This window comes from Blennius ocellaris (assembly GCF_963422515.1).
Source record: "Blennius ocellaris genome assembly, contig: SCAFFOLD_100, whole genome shotgun sequence".
NCBI classification, from domain to species: Eukaryota; Metazoa; Chordata; class Actinopteri; order Blenniiformes; family Blenniidae; genus Blennius; species Blennius ocellaris.
Genome location: NW_027662296.1, coordinates 1 through 17384, shown reverse-complemented (window position 1 = coordinate 17384; position 17384 = coordinate 1). Strand labels below are relative to the sequence as shown.

The 17384-nt window shown below is 46.1% G+C and overlaps 1 protein-coding gene across 1 annotated transcript in view; it reads left to right on the top strand.

Annotated features, from left to right (window-relative positions):
• The window catches only part of LOC308147910 (unconventional myosin-VIIa-like), a gene marked incomplete at both ends in the record, with an annotated part of 30393 nt that extends 14211 nt beyond the window's left edge, over positions 1–16182 (top strand). Inside the window, 13 exon segments of the mRNA XM_080521293.1 lie at positions 1279–1455; positions 3193–3375; positions 3442–3510; positions 4430–4514; positions 4800–4876; positions 5004–5123; positions 5580–5722; positions 7197–7407; positions 8803–8938; positions 10762–10868; positions 14031–14168; positions 14468–14626; positions 16090–16182. Of these exon segments, the coding sequence (XP_080377419.1) occupies positions 1279–1455; positions 3193–3375; positions 3442–3510; positions 4430–4514; positions 4800–4876; positions 5004–5123; positions 5580–5722; positions 7197–7407; positions 8803–8938; positions 10762–10868; positions 14031–14168; positions 14468–14626; positions 16090–16182 (1698 nt within the window).
• Positions 16183–17384: the final 1202 nt, after the last annotated feature.

Sequence of the window (17384 nt, the reverse complement as noted above, 5' to 3'; positions counted from 1 at the left end):
TAGTAGAGTGGTAGATGTAGAGTAGTAGTAGCAGTAGAGTGGTAGATGTAGAGTAGTAGTAGCAGTAGAGTGGTAGATGTAGAGTGGTAGTAGTAGAGTGGTAGATGTAGAGGAGTAGTAGTAGAGTGGTAGATGTAGAGGAGTAGTAGTAGAGTGGTAGATGTAGAGTAGTAGTAGTAGTAGAGTGGTAGATGTAGAGTAGTAGTAGCAGTAGAGTGGTAGATGTAGAGTAGTAGTAGCAGTAGAGTGGTAGATGTAGAGTAGTAGTAGTAGTAGAGTGGTAGATGTAGAGGAGTAGTAGTAGAGTGGTAGATGTAGAGTAGTAGTAGTAGTAGAGTGGTAGATGTAGAGTAGTAGTAGTAGTAGAGTGGTAGATGTAGAGGAGTAGTAGTAGTAGTAGAGTGGTAGATGTAGAGGAGTAGTAGTAGTAGTAGAGTGGTAGATGTAGAGGAGTAGTAGTAGAGTGGTAGATGTAGAGGAGTAGTAGTAGTAGAGTGGTAGATGTAGAGTAGTAGTAGTAGTAGAGTGGTAGATGTAGAGGAGTAGTAGTAGAGTGGTAGATGTAGAGTAGTAGTAGTAGAGTGGTAGATGTAGAGGAGTAGTAGTAGTAGTAGAGTGGTAGATGTAGAGGAGTAGTAGTAGTAGTAGAGTGGTAGATGTAGAGGAGTAGTAGTAGAGTGGTAGATGTAGAGTAGTAGTAGTAGTAGAGTGGTAGATGTAGAGGAGTAGTAGTAGTAGAGTGGTAGATGTAGAGGAGTAGTAGTTAAGTGGTAGATGTAGAGGAGTAGTAGTAGTAGTAGTAGAGTGGTAGATGTAGAGTAGTAGTAGCAGTAGAGTGGTAGATGTAGAGGAGTAGTAGTAGTAGTAGTAGAGTGGTAGATGTAGAGTAGTAGTAGCAGTAGAGTGGTAGATGTAGAGGAGTAGTAGTAGTAGTAGTAGAGTGGTAGATGTAGAGGAGTAGTAGTAGTAGAGTGGTAGGTGTAGAGGCGTAGTAGCAGTAGAGTGGTAGATGTAGAGTAGTAGTAGTAGTAGAGTGGTAGATGTAGAGGAGTAGTAGTAGTAGAGTGGTAGATGTAGAGGAGTAGTAGTAGAGTGGTAGATGTAGAGTAGTAGTAGTAGTAGAGTGGTAGATGTAGAGTAGTAGTAGTAGTAGAGTAGTAGATGTAGAGGAGTAGTAGTAGAGTGGTAGATGTAGAGTAGTAGTAGCAGTAGAGTGGTAGATGTAGAGTGGTAGTAGTCGTCCTCCTGGACAGGTGGCGTCCTTCATGAACGGTGTAGCTACAGCCTTGTTGTCGTCTGGTTTCTCTCCCAGCCTTTGGAAACGCCAAGACGATACGCAACGACAACTCGTCTCGTTTTGGGAAATACATCGACATTCACTTCAACAAGAGAGGAGCCATAGAGGGAGCCAAGATAGAGCAGTACCTGCTGGAGAAGTCCCGGGTGTGTCGGCAGGTACACACACACACACACCTGGACAGGTAGAACACATACACACACCTGGACAGGTAGAACACATACACACACCTGGACAGGTAGAACACACACACACACCTGGACAGGTAGAACACATACACACACCTGGACAGGTAGAACACACACACACACCTGGACAGGTAGAACACACACACACACTGATTTCACCATCAATAGCCGTTTAGCTTGAATGTTCAGTAACTTTCTTTTCAGGTTTATTCTAAAATGATTTCTTATTTTTGACCCAATGTTTGAAAACACTGGAGATCAAAGTGTAAACAAACTACCAACTCCCAACTCCAAATTACCAACTACCAACTACAAACTACCAACTACAAACTACAAACTACCAACCACCAACCCCCAACTTCCAACTACCAATGACCAACTACCAACTACCAACAACCAAATCCAAATGACCAACTCCAAACGACCAACTCCCAACTACCATCTCCAAACTCCCAACTACCAACTACCACTACCAAATCCCAACTCCAATCTCCCATCTCCAAACTACCAACTACCAACTCCAAACTACCAACTCCAAACTCCCAGCTCCCAACTACAAACTACCAACTACGAACTCCAAACTACCAACCACCAACGACCAACTACCAACCACCACCTCCCAACTCCAAATTACCAACTACCAACTACCAACTCCAAACTCCCAACTCCAAACTCCAAACTACCAACCACCAACCCCAACTACCAATGACCAACTACCAACTCCAAACTAACAACGACCAACCCCCAACTTCCAACTACCAATGACCAACTACCAACAACCAAATCCAAATGACCAACTCCAAACGACCAACTCCCAACTACCATCTCCAAACGCCCAACTACCATCTACCACTACCAACTCCAAACTACCAAATCCCAACTCCAATCTCCCAACTCCCAACTACCAACTCCAAACTCCCAGCTACAAACTACCAACTACAAACTACGAACTCCAAACTACCAACTACCAACTCCAAACTACCAACCACCAACGGCCAACTACCAACCACCACCTCCCAACTCCAAATTACCAACTACTAACTCCAAACTACCAACTACAAACTCCAAACTCCAAACTACCAACCACCAACCACCAACCCCCAACTTCCAACTACCAACTACCAATGACCAACTACCAACTCCAAACTACCAACGACCAACTTCCAAATACCAACTACCAATGGCCAACTACCAACTACCAACAACCAAATCCAAATGACCAACTCCAAACGACTAACTCCCAACTACCATCTCCAAACTCCCAACTACCAACTACCACTACCAAATCCCAACTCCAATCTCCCATCTCCCAACTCCCAACTCCCAACTCCAAACTACCAACTCCAAACTCCCAGCTACAAACTACCAACTACAAACTACGAACTCCAAACTACCAACCACCAACGACCAACTACCAACCACCACCTCCCAACTCCAAATTACCAACTACCAACTCCAAACTCCCAACTCCAAACTCCAAACTACCAACTACCAACTACCAACGACCAACGACCAACGACCAACGACCAACGACCAACCAACAACCACTAACCACCAACGACCAACTCCCAACTCCCACTCCCAACTCGGGGTTGGCGGCGGCCATACGAACCAGCAGTGTACAGACGCGTCCTGAAAGCGAAGCTGTGCCAGCAGCCGTCCAGGCAGCGTCTGTAGGAGAGTGACGCTCCCTGGCGCCCCCCGCAGGCCGACGACGAGAGGAACTACCACATCTTCTACTGCATGCTGCGGGGCATGACGGAGGAGGAGAAGAGGAGGCTGGGCCTGAGCCACGCCGCCGACTACACCTACCTGACCATGGTCGGTGCGCCTCCACCCTCGCCGTGTGGCCGCAGGGTGGAGCCGCAGCTGAACCCGCCCTCCGCCTGTGTGTGTGTGTGTGTGTGTGTGTGTGTGTGTGTGTGTGTGTGTGTGTGTGTGTGTGTGTGTCTGCAGGGCAGCTGCACGGTGTGTGACGGCCGCGACGACATGAAGGAGTACTCCAACATTCGCTCCGCCATGAAGGTTCCGCCGACTCAGCACTTTACTCACTATCCCTGTTTTTAAAACGTGACTCGGGAAAATATTTCCTCCTCGGGATACTGTAATATTATTAGTATTCAGTAAAACTGCTTGGAGACTTTGGAGAGAAAAAACTTGCTGGAGTTACTTAGTCATATAGTCAAATAGTAATACTTAGAAAATACATTGAAGACATGTATCTAGTACAGTAGTACTGGAGTAGTAGTGGTAGTAGTAGAGTTGTGGTAGTAGAGGAGTTGTAGTAGTAGAGTAGTAGTAGAGTAGTAGAGTATTTGTAGTAGTGGTAGAGTAGTAGACTAGTAGTAGTAGAGTAGTAGTAGTATAGTAGTACTAGAGTAGTAGTAAAGTAGTAGTAGAGAAGTAGTAGTAGTAAAGTAGTAGTAGTAGAGTAGTAGTAGTAGTAGTAGTAGGGTAGTAGTAGTGAAGTAGTAGTAGTAGTAGTAGAGAAGTAGTAGAGTAGTAGTAGTAGTAGTAGTAGGGTAGTAGTAGTACTAGTAGTAGGGTAGTAGTAGTGAAGTAGTAGTAATAGTAGTAGAGTAGTAGTAGTAGTAGTAGTAGTAGGGTAGTAGTAGTGAGGTAGTAGTAATAGAGTAGTAGTAGTAGTAGAGTAGTAGTAGTACTATTCATGTATTGGTTCGTGTGTATTTGAACAACCTTTCTGTAAAACGACTCACCTGAATGACAGGAACCCTCCAGGGTCGATTTGTCGTCGTCTCGGGACGACTCCATCACGTTTCAGGACGCTAACGACTAGACGTTTCAGAATAAATCCTCAATCCCCCATCTGTTGCCATGGAGACGCTCCCCGCACAGTGATGTCGCCGCCGTATGAGCTCAGCGTGCTAGCATGCTAGCGACGCGGCTCCCCCAAGTGTTTGATCGGTGGCCGTTTCCTGTTCAGGTGCTGATGTTCACCGACAAAGAAAACTGGGAGATTTCAAAGCTTCTGGCTGCAATTCTGCACCTGGGGAACCTGCGATACGAAGGTACCGGCGGAAACCTTGTTGTCTTGTTGTCGTTTTCGTACGAGCTGTTGTTTGATAGTTCCCGTCACACACCGGTGACTTTGATCAAGGTGGTTGGCTGTGTTCAAAAGTCCATTTTTGCTCCGGTTGGTTTGGATGAAATTATGACAAGAGGGTGGAGACATGAAAAGCTGCGAACCAAAAGAAAGATCAAAGGAAAGTAGAAAAGAGGGAAGAGATCAAAGCGATTTCGGAACAGATTCACGGTTTCCAGTGTGTCAGTCGTCGATGACGTTTGTGTCGCAGCTCGGAACTACGACAACCTGGACGCCTGCGAAGTGGTGCGCTGCGCCCACCTGACCACCGCCGCCGCGCTGCTGGAGGTGCTCACACACACACACACACACACACACACACACTCACACACACACACACACACACACACACACACACACACACACACACACACACACACACACGCACACAGATGGTGACGGTGTGTGTGTTCAGGTGGACGGTAAAGACCTGATGAACTGCCTGACCAGTCGCACGCTGATCACCAGAGGGGAGACGGTTTCCACGCCGCTCAGCATGGAGCAGGCCCTGGACGTACGCGACGCCTTCGTCAAGGTACGGCCGCCATGACACCATCATGACACCACCATGACACCATCATGACACAATCATGACACCATCATGACACCATCATGACACCATCATGACACAATCATGACACCATCATGACACCATCATGACACCACCATGACACCATCATGACACCACCATGACACCACCACCATGACACCACCATGACACCATCATGACACCATCATGACACCATCATGACACCATCATGACACCACCATGACACCATCATGACACCACCATGACACCACCACCATGACACCACCATGACACCACCATGACACCATCATGACACCATCATGACACCATCATGACACCACCATGACACCATCATGACACCATCATGACACCACCACCATGATACCGTGTGTGTGTGTGTGTGTGTGTGTGTGTGTGTGTGTGTGTGTGTGTGTGTGTGTGTGTGTGTGTGTGTGTGTGCAGGGTATTTACGGCCGCCTGTTCGTGTGGATAGTGGAGAAGATCAATGCAGCGATCTACAAGCCTCCGTCCTCTCAGCCCAAAGCTCTGCGACGCTCCATCGGCCTGCTGGACATCTTCGGCTTCGAGAACTTCACCGTCAACAGGTGAACCTCCTCCTCCTCCTCCTCCTATTCCTCCTACCCCCTCCTCCTCCTCCTCCTCCTCCTCCTCCTCCTCCTCCTCCTCCTCCTCCTCCTCCTCCCCCTCCTCTTCCTCCTCTTCCTCCTCCTCCTCCCCCTCCTCCCCCTCCTCTTCCTCCTACCCCTCCCCCTCCTCCCTCCTCCTCCTCTCCTCCTCCTCCTCCCCCTCCTCTTCCTCCTCCTCCTCCCCACTCCTCCCCCTCCTCTTCCTCCTACCCCCTCCCCCTCCTCCTCCTCTCCTCCTCCCTCCTCCTCCTCCTCCTCCTCCTCCTCCTCGTCCTCCTCCTCCTCCTCTTTCTCCCCTCCCCCTCCCCCTCCTCCTATTCCTCCTCCCTCCTCCTCTCCTCCTCCCTCCTCCTCCTCCCCCTCCTCCTCCTACTCCTCCTCCCTCCTCCTCCTCCCTCCTCCTCCCCTCCCCCTCCTCCTCCTCCTCCTCCTCAGTGTCCTCCCTCCTCCTCCTCCTCCTCTCCTCCTCCTCCTTCTCCCTCCCCCTCCTACCCCCTCCTACCCCCTTCTCTCCTCCTCCTCCCCCTCCTCCTCCCTCCCCTCCTCCTCTCCCTCCCTCTCCCTCCTCCCCCTCCCCTCACTCCTCCCCCTCCTCTTCCTCCTACCCCCCTCCCCCTCCTCCTCCTCTCCTCCTCCCTCCTCCTCCTCCTCCTCATCCTCGTCCTCCTCCCTCCCTCCCCCTCTTCCTCCTCCTCCTCCTCCTCCTCTTTTCCTCCCCCTCCCCTCTCCCCCTCCTCCTATTCCTCCTCCCTCCTCCTCTCCATCCTCCCTCCTCCTCCTCCCCCTCCTCCTCCTCTCCTCCTCCCTCCTCCTCCTCCTCCCCCTCCCCTCCTCCTCCTCCTCCTCCTCAGTGTCCTCCCTCCTCCTCCTCCTCCTCTCCTCCTCCTCCTCCTCCCTCCCCCTCCTACCCCCTTCTCCTCCTCCACCTCCCCCTCCTCCCTCCCTCCCCTCCTCCTCCACTCTCCTCCCCCTCCTCTTCCTCCCTCTCCTCCCCCTCCCCTCCCCCCTCCTCTTCCTCCTACCCCCTCCCCCCTCCTCCTCCTCTCCTCCTCCCTCCTCCTCCTCCTCCTCATCCTCCTCCTCCTCCCTCCTCCTCCTCTTCCTCCTCCTCCTCCTCCTCCTCTTTCTCCCCCTCCCCCTCCCCCTCCTCCTATTCCTCCTCCCTCCTCCTCTCCTCCTCCCTCCTCCTCCTCCCCCTCCTCCTCCTCTCCTCCTCCCTCCTCCTCCTCCTCCTCCTCCCCCCTCCCCCTCCTCCTCCTCCTCCTCCTCAGTGTCCTCCCTCCTCCTCCTCTCCTCCTCCTCCTCCTCCCTCCCCCTCCTACCCCCTCCTACCCCCTTCTCCTCCTCCTCCCCCTCCTCCTCCCTCCCCTCCTCCTCCTCCTACCGCCCCCCCTCCCCCTCCTCCTCCTCCTCAGTGTCCTCCCTCCCACAGCTTCGAGCAGCTCTGCATCAACTTCGCCAACGAGAACCTGCAGCAGTTCTTTGTGCGTCACGTGTTCAAGCTGGAGCAGGAGGAGTACAACCTGGAGAACATCAACTGGCAGCACATCGAGTTCACCGACAACCAGGAGGCTCTGGACATGATCGCCATCAAGCCCATGAACATCATCTCTCTGATCGACGAGGAGAGCCGGTTCCCCCGGGTGCGTCTCACTACTGTAGAGCATCTTCCTCCTCTAATCCAGATTATAGACCCCCTTCCTCCTCTAACACCAGATTATTGAGCATCTTCCTCCTCTAATCCAGATTATAGAGCATCTTCCTCCTCTAATCCAGATTATAGAGCATCTTCCTCCTCTAACACCAGATTATAGAGCATCTTCCCCCCTAATCCAGATTATAGAGCATCTTCCTCCTCTAATCCAGATTATAGAGCATCTTCCTCCTCTAACACCAGATTATAGATCATCTTCCTCCTCTAATCCAGATGATAGACCCCCTTCCTCCTCTAATCCAGATTATAGAGCGTCTCCCCCCTCTAATCGAGATTATAGAACATCTTCCTCCTCTAACATCAGATTATAGAACATCTTTCTCCTCTAATCCAGATTATAGAGCCTCTTCCTCCTCTAATCCAGATTATAGAACATCTTCCTCCTCTAACATCAGATTATAGAACATCTTTCTCCTCTAATCCAGATTATAGAACATCTTCCTCCTCTAACCCCAGATTATAGAACGTATTCCTCCTCTAATCCAGATTATAGAGCCTCTTCCTCCTCTAATCCAGATTATAGAACATCTTCCTCCTCTAACATCAGATTATAGAACATCTTTCTCCTCTAATCCAGATTATAGAGCCTCTTCCTCCTCTAATCCAGATTATAGAACATCTTCCTCCTCTAACACCAGATTATAGAACATCTTCCTCCTCTAATCCAGATTATAGAGCCTCTTCCTCCTCTGACACCAGATTATAGAGCATCCCCCTCATCTAACACCAGATTATAGAGCATCTTCCTCCCCTGACACCAGATTATAGAGCCTCTTCCTCCTCTAATCCAGATTATAGAACATCTTTCTCCTCTAATCCAGATTATACAGCCTCTTCCTCCTCTAATCCAGATTATAGAACATCTTCCTCCTCTAACCCCAGATTATAGAACGTATTCCTCCTCTAATCCAGATTATAGAGCCTCTTCCTCCTCTAATCCAGATTATAGAACATCTTCCTCCTCTAACATCAGATTATAGAACATCTTTCTCCTCTAATCCAGATTATAGGGCCTCTTCCTCCTCTAATCCAGATTATAGAACATCTTCCTCCTCTAACACCAGATTATAGAACATCTTCCTCCTCTAATCCAGATTATAGAGCCTCTTCCTCCTCTGACACCAGATTATAGAGTATCCCCCTCCTCTAACACCAGATTATAGAGCATCTTCCTCCCCTGACGCCAGATTATAGAGCCTCTTCCTCCTCTAATCCAGATTATAGAACATCTTCCTCCTGTAACATCAGATTATAGAACATCTTTCTCCTCTAATCCAGATTATAGAGCGTCTCCCCCCTCTAATCCAGATTATATCTCCTGCAGGGCACCGACTCCACCATGTTGAACAAACTGAACTTCCAGCACAAAGTCAACTCCTACTACGTTCCCCCCAAGAACAACTACGAGACTCAGTTTGGGATCCAACACTTTGCAGGCGTCGTTTACTACGAGACTAAAGGTGAGCAGCAGCAGCAGAGCAGCAGTAGAGCAGCAGCAGAGCAGAGCAGCAGAGCAGCAGTAGAGCAGCAGTAGAGCAGCAGCAGAGCAGCAGTAGAGCAGCAGCAGAGCAGAGCAGCAGAGCAGCAGTAGAGCAGCAGAGCAGTAGAGCAGCAGTAGAGCAGCAGTAGAGCAGCAGGAGCAGCAGAGCAGCAGTAGAGCAGCAGCAGAGCAGTAGAGCAGCAGTAGAGCAGCAGCAGAGCAACAGTAGAGCAGCAGTAGAGCAGAGCAGCAGTAGAGCAGCAGAGCAGTAGAGCAGCAGTAGAGCAGCAGTAGAGCAGCAGCAGAGCAACAGTAGAGCAGCAGTAGAGCAGCAGTAGAGCAGCAGTAGAGCAGCAGTAGAGCAGTAGAGCAGCAGAGCAGTAGAGCAGCAGAGCAGCAGTAGAGCAGCAGCAGAGCAGTAGAGCAGCAGTAGAGCAGCAGCAGCAGTAGAGCAGCAGCAGAGCAGCAGTAGAGCAGCAGCAGAGCAGCAGAGCAGCAGCAGAGCAGCAGTAGAGCAGCAGTAGAGCAGTAGAGCAACAGAGCAGCAGAGCAGCAGCAGAGCAGCAGTAGAGCAGCAGCAGAGCAGCAGTAGAGCAGCAGTAGAGCAGCAGTAGAGCAGCAGTAGAGCAGCAGAGCAGCAGCAGAGCAGCAGTAGAGCAGCAGTAGAGCAGCAGAGCAGTAGAGCAGCAGAGCAGCAGTAGAGCAGCAGCAGAGCAGTAGAGCAGCAGTAGAGCAGCAGTAGAGCAGTAGAGCAGCAGAGCAGTAGAGCAGCAGAGCAGCAGTAGAGCAGCAGCAGAGCAGTAGAGCAGCAGTCGAGCAGCAGCAGCAGTAGAGCAGCAGTAGAGCAGTAGAGCAGCAGAGCAGCAGAGCAGCAGAGCAGTAGAGCAGCAGTAGAGCAGCAGTAGAGCAGTAGAGCAGCAGTAGAGCAGCAGCAGAGCAGTAGAGCAGCAGTAGAGCAGTAGAGCAGCAGTAGAGCAGCAGCAGCAGTAGAGCAGCAGTAGAGCAGCAGTCGAGCAGCAGCAGCAGTAGAGCAGCAGTAGAGCAGTAGAGCAGCAGAGCAGCAGAGCAGCAGAGCAGTAGAGCAGCAGTAGAGCAGCAGTAGAGCAGTAGAGCAGCAGTAGAGCAGCAGCAGAGCAGTAGAGCAGCAGTAGAGCAGTAGAGCAGCAGTAGAGCAGCAGTCGAGCAGCAGCAGCAGTAGAGCAGCAGTAGAGCAGTAGAGCAGCAGAGCAGCAGAGCAGCAGAGCAGTAGAGCAGCAGTAGAGCAGCAGTAGAGCAGTAGAGCAGCAGTAGAGCAGCAGCAGAGCAGTAGAGCAGCAGTAGAGCAGTAGAGCAGCAGTAGAGCAGCAGTCGAGCAGCAGCAGCAGTAGAGCAGCAGTAGAGCAGTAGAGCAGCAGTAGAGCAGCAGTCGAGCAGCAGCAGCAGTAGAGCAGCAGTATCCTCTATTAACGACTTTCAGAACCGCAATTCAAAGCTGGGCCACTCCTTCAAAAGACTTTTGATGGTGTCGTCCACAAACAGTAACTCCATGATTCCGAACAGTTGTATGTCCAATTTCCTGTCAAAGATATCAAACTTGATACAGTTCATTTTAATGGATGCCAGAGCAGCAGCAGCAGTAGAGCAGCAGAGCAGAGCAGCAGAGCAGCAGTAGAGCAGTAGAGCAGCAGAGCAGCAGCAGAGCAGCAGAGCAGCAGAGCAGTAGAGCAGCAGAGCAGCAGCAGAGCAGCAGAGCAGCAGAGCAGTAGAGCAGCAGAGCAGCAGTGGTCCCCCTCCATGAGGTGTGACCTGTGTCGCCCCCTGCAGGCTTCCTGGAGAAGAACAGGGACACTCTGTATGGAGACATCATCCAGCTGGTCCACTCCTCCAGGAACAAGTTCATCAAACAGATCTTCCAGGCTGACGTCGCCATGGTAACACACACACACACACACACACACACACACACACACACACACACACACACACACACACACACACACACACACACACACACAACCCTCTATGTACCTCCTGCTCACTTCAGTCTGAAAACGACGCCTCAACTTTTTTCTCCTTCTGCTTCTTTTCTTTACTTAAAACTGTTTTTAAATCTACTAATACGAGTCTCATTTTAATCTAATTTAATGTCATTTTAATCTAATTTAATGTCATTTTAATTTAATTTAATGTCATTTTAGTTTAATTTAATGTCATTTTAGTTTAATTTAATGTCATTTTAATTCAATTTAATGTCATTTTAATCTAATTTAATGTCATTTTAATTGAATTTAATGTCATTTTAATTTAATTTAATGTCATTTTAGTTTAATTTAATGTCATTTTAATCTAATTTAATGTCATTTTAATTGAATTTAATGTCATTTTAATTGAATTTAATGTCATTTTAATTTAATTTAATGTCATTTTAGTTTAATTTAATGTCATTTTAGTTTAATTTAATGTCATTTTAATTTAATTTAATGTCATTTTAATCTAATTTAATGTCATTTTAATTTAATTTAATGTCATTTTAATTTAATTTAATGTCATTTTAGTTTAATTTAATGTCATTTTAGTTTAATTTAATGTCATTTTAATTTAATTTAATGTCATTTTAGTTTAATTTAATGTCATTTTAGTTTAATTTAATGTCATTTTAATCTAATTTAATGTCATTTTAGTTTAATTTAATGTCATTTTAATCTAATTTAATGTCATTTTAATCTAATTTAATGTCATTTTAGTTTAATTTAATGTCATTTTAATTTAATTTCAGTCTCATTTTAATTTAATGTCATTTTAATTTAATTTAATGTCATTTTAGTTTAATTTAATGTCATTTTAGTTTAATTTAATGTCATTTTAATCTAATTTAATGTCATTTTAATCTAATTTAATGTCATTTTAATTTAATTTAATGTCATTTTAATCTAATTTAATGTCATTTTAGTTTAATTTAATGTCATTTTAATCTAATTTAATGTCATTTTAATCTAATTTAATGTCATTTTAATCTAATTTAATGTCATTTTAGTTTAATTTAATGTCATTTTAATTTAATTTCAGTCTCATTTTAATTTAATGTCATTTTAATTTAATTTAATGTCATTTTAATTTAATTTCAGTCTCATTTTAATTTAATGTCATTTTAATCTAATTTAATGTCATTTTAATTTAATTTAATGTCATTTTAGTTTAATTTGACTAATTTTAATTAATTAATTGATTAACTTCAGTAGTTTAGATTAGTTTAGTTTAGATTAATTTCAGCATAGTTTAATTTAGATTAACTTCAGTTTAGTTTAGTTTAGATTAATTTTTTGTTTAGTTTAGTTTAGTTTAGATTAGATTAACTTCAGTTTAGTTTAGTTTAGTTTAGATTAGTTTAGTTTAGATTCACTTCAGTTTAGTTTAGTTTAGTTTAGTTTAGATTAACTTCAGTTTAGTTTAGTTTAGATTAGTTTAGTTTAGTTTAGATTCACTTCAGTTTAGTTTAGTTTAGTTTAGTTTAGATTAACTTCAGTTTAGTTTAGTTTAGTTTAGATTAGTTTAGTTTAGATTCACTTCAGTTTAGTTTAGTTTAGATTAGTTTAGTTTAGATTAACTTCAGTTTAGTTTCGATTAGTTTAGTTTAGTTTAGATTAATTTTAGATTAGTTTAGTTTAGTTCCAGTCTCACCTGTTCAACGTTTCCATGTTTCTTAAACCAAGAAAATTAATTGTTGCTCTGATTTTAAAATACATTTTTTACATGTTTTTAACATTTTAAGGTCGTAAAACTCAGATTATTTCACCGGAACAAGAAGTTATAGTACAGAATGATACTCTCGGCTCTGGTGTGTGTGTGTGTGTGTGTGTGTGTGTGTGTGTGTGTGTGTGTGTGTGTGTGTGTGTGTGTGTGTGTGTGTGTGTGTGTGTGTGTGTGTGTGTGTGTGTGTCCTCCAGTTCCTGTGTTGTGGTCCTTCAGTAGCTCCTCCTCCTCTTCGAGCTCCTCTGAAGGTAAAACCTGGTCAAACAAACTTCTCCTTCCTCTCTTCACCTCCGTCTTCCTTCTCTTCATCCCGTCATCATCCATCATCCATCCACATTTACTCTTTCACCCATTTACCGTTTGGAATGGAGTCAAACCGGAGTCACACCACATGGATGTGAACGGTGGTGCTCAGTGCCCTCTAGTGGCACAAAGGAAGAACTTCAACATGGTCGTTTTAATAAAAGTAACACTTTAGTGTTTTATTGTGTGACGATCCGACACATCAGTTCAATTAAAGCTTTGTATCTTTTTTACAGATAAACTTTATAAAGCTGGATGTTTTTCTAAAAAGATCAATTCAAAATGTAACGGGTTATGTTTTTTTTTTTTTCTACCCTATTTTATCTAAAGTGACTGGATTTACTACATTATTGTTATTTTTATATAATAATTGATGACGATTCCTCTCACACTTGTCTATGTTTAGAGTTTTTTAATAGTTTACATTTGGGTCCGAATTGGCTGAGTCATCAAAATAAAAATAAAAAATGTATTTAGTTAAAACAAGGTGGGTGTTTTAAATTTCTACACTATTTTAACTAAAGTGCCTGGATTTATTACATTATTGTTTTTAATAGTTTATATTCGGGTCAAAATCAGCTGAGTCGGCAAAAAACAACAAAAATTATATTTAGTCAAAACAGGTTGTTTTTTTATTTTCTACGCTATTTTAACTACAGTTATTACATTATTGTTATTGTTATATAACAATCAATGATGATTCCTCTCACAGTTGTCTTTGTTGAAAGTTTTTTAATAGTTTACATTCGGGTCCGAACTGTTGAGTCGGCAAATAAAACCCAAACAATTATATTTAGTTAAAACAGGTTGGGTTTTTTTTCTACGCTATTTTAACCAAAGTGACCGGATTTATTACATTATTGTTATTAATAGTTTACATTCAGGTCCGAATCGGCTGAGTCGGCAAAATAAAACAAATTATATTTAGTTAAAGAGGGAAAAGGTTTGTGTCAGGAAGTCATTGTTGGTGTGTGTGTGTGTGTGTGTGTGTGTGTGTGTGTGTGTGTGTGTGTGTGTGTGTGTGTGTGTGTGTGCTGCAGGGGGCGGAGACCAGGAAGCGCTCCCCCACCCTCAGCAGTCAGTTCAAGAGGTCTCTAGAGCTGCTGATGAGGACCCTCAGTGTCTGTCAGCCCTTCTTCGTCCGCTGCATCAAACCCAACGAGTACAAGAAGCCCATGGTGAGTCTGGGGGGGGGGGGCTAGGGTGGGGGGGGTTAGGGTTGGGGGGGCGGGGGGGGGTTAACGATGTATGTAGAACAGTGTCTGGTTACTGTTTGTCTTTTCATTGAGGCAGTGGATGAAACTTTGAATCGATGAAGATGAAGCCATCCTGTGTGTGTGTGTGTGTGTGTGTGTGTGTGTGTGTGTGTGTGTGTGTGTGTGTGTGTGTGTGTGTGTGTGTGTGTGTGTGTGTGTGTGTGTGTGTGTGTGTGTGTGCGTGCGTGCGTGCGTGTGTGTGTGTGTGTGTGTGCGTGCAGCTGTTTGACCGTGAGCTGTGCGTGCGCCAGCTGAGGTACTCGGGGATGATGGAGACCATCAGGATCCGCCGGGCCGGCTACCCGATCCGCTACACCTTCGTGGAGTTTGTGGACCGGTACCGGGTCCTGATGCCGGGAGTCAAACCGGCCTACAAACAGGTGGAGCTCCGGGCTACTGGACGCCGCTCTATAATCTGGATTAGAGGAGGAAGATGCTCTATAATCTGGATTAGAGGAGGAAGAGGCTCTATAATCTGATGTTAGAGGAGGAAGATGCTCTATAATCTGGATTAGAGGAGGAAGATGCTCTATAATCTGGATTAGAGGAGGAAGAGGCTCTATAATCTGGTGTTAGAGGAGGAAGATGCTCTATAATCTGGTGTTAGAGGAGGAAGATGCTCTATAATCTGGATTAGAGGAGGAAGAGGCTCTATAATCTGGTGTTAGAGGAGGAAGATGCTCTATAATCTGGTGTTAGAGGAGGAAGATGCTCTATAATCTGGTGTTAGAGGAGGAAGATGCTCTATAATCTGATGTTAGAGGAGGAAGATGCTCTATAATCTGGAGTAGAGGAAGAAGATGCTCTATAATCTGGAGTAGAGGAGGAAGATGCTCTATGATCTTGTGTTAGAGGAAGAAGAGGCTCTCTAACCTGGATTAGAGGAGGAAGATGCTCTATAATCTTGTGTTAGAGGAGGACGATGCTCTATAATCTGGATTAGAGGAGGAAGATGCTCTATAATCTGGATGAGAGGAGGAAGATGCTCTATAATCTGGTGTTAGAGGAGGAAGATGCTCTATAATCTGGTGTTAGAGGAGAAAGATGCTCTATAATCTGGTGTTAGAGGAGGAAGATGCTCTATAATCTGGTGTTAGAGGAGGAAGATGCTCTATAATCTGATGTTAGAGGAGGAAGATGCTCTATAATCTGGAGTAGAGGTAGAAGATGCTCTATAATCTGGAGTAGAGGAGGAAGATGCTCTATAATCTTGTGTTAGAGGAGGAAGAGGCTCTCTAACCTGGATTAGAGGAGGAAGATGCTCTATAATCTTGAGTTAGAGGAGGAAGATGCTCTATAATCTGGATTAGAGGAGGAAGATGCTCTATAATCTGGATGAGAGGAGGGAGATGCTCTGTAATCTGGTGTTCGAGGAGGAAGATGCTCTATAATCTGGATGAGAGGAGGAAGATGCTCTGTAATCTGGCGTTCGAGGAGGAAGATGCTCTATAATCTCATGCTAGTTGAAGGTGATATTCACAATGTAGTTAATCTATGTTATCAGGTTTTTTTAGTTTTCAACATGACAAAAGGGTGAAAAGTGACGATAATGGAGGTGAAGAAAGTTCCGGTTCCTCAGAACTTCCAGAACAGAGAAAAAAAGGAACATGATGATGTTTTTCTTTCCTCGTGTTTCTTCAGGGTGAAGCTTTTTTCCCACAATGCATCAGCAGCAGCACTGTTTTCCTTGGACTGGAGTTGTTATGGTTTCTCCTTCGTGTGTGTGTGTGTGTGTGTGTGTGTGTGTGTGTGTGTGTGTGTGTGTGTGTGTGTGTGTGTGTGTGTGTGTGTGTGTGTGTGTGTGTGTGTGTGTGTGTGTGTGTGTGTGTGTGTGTGTGTGCAGGAGGACCTGAGGGGGACCTGCCAGAGGATCGCCGAGGCCGTCCTCGGCAGAGACGACGACTGGCAGATGGGAAAGACCAAGATCTTCCTCAAGGTGTCCGTTTGCCGCCTCGTTTGCTTCGCCGCTGCTCCGTCGACCAACGAGACGAGACCAGGAGAGATGAGACGAGATGAGACGAGACTAGGAGAGACGAGACGAGACGGGACCAGGAGAGACGAGACGAGACGAGACCAGGAGAGACGAGACGAGACCAGGAGAGATGAGACGAGACGAGACGAGACCAGGAGAGACGAGACGAGATGAGACGAGACTAGGAGAGACGAGACGAGACGGGACCAGGAGAGACGAGACGAGACGAGACCAGGAGAGACGAGACGAGACCAGGAGAGACGAGACGAGACGAGACCAGGAGAGATGAGACTAGGAAAGATGAGACAAGATGAGACGAGACTAGGAGAGACGAGACTAGGAGAGACGAGACGAGACTAGGAGAGATGAGACGAGACAAGACGAGACGAGACGAGACTAGGAGAGATGAGACGAGACGAGACGAGATGAGACCAGGAGTGATGAGACAAGGAGAGATGAGACAAGACGAGACCAGGAGAGACGAGACGAGATCAGGATAGACGAGACGAGACGAGGCCAGGAGAGATGAGACAAGACGAGACCAGGAGAGACGAGACGAGATCAGGATGGACAAGACGAGACAAGGCGAGACGAGACGAGATGAGACGAGACCAGGAGAGACAAGAAGAGACGAGACCAGGAGAGACAAGACCAGGAGTGATGAGACCAGGAGAGACGAGATTAGACCAGGAGAGACGAGACGAGACCAGGAGAGACGAGACAAGATGAGACCAGGAGAGACGAGACAAGACGAGATGAGACAAGACCAGTCGAGACGAGACGAGACCAGGAGAGACGAGACGAGACGAGACCAGGAGAGACGAGACAAAACAAGACCAGGAGAGACGAGACGAGACTGGAGAGGAGGAAATGAATATAGAATGCATGAAACACTTTGGTAAACTAACGCGTGAAACAATGCGTTAGTTTCTAGTTCGTCTCCATGGCAACCGGCGCTGATCTCCTTTGATCTCCTCCACGAGGAGCCGCTCTCCTTTGTGTGGGACTTTATTTTCTAGATTTACTTGTCAACGTCGAGACGTAATAAATAAATACACGCATACAGAATCAACCGTCCGCCCCATCCCCCGCTGACGAAGGTCACTGGTGTAGGTAACGACACGGGACGGTTTTCAAAATAAAACCTCCGTCATTAGATTATCAAT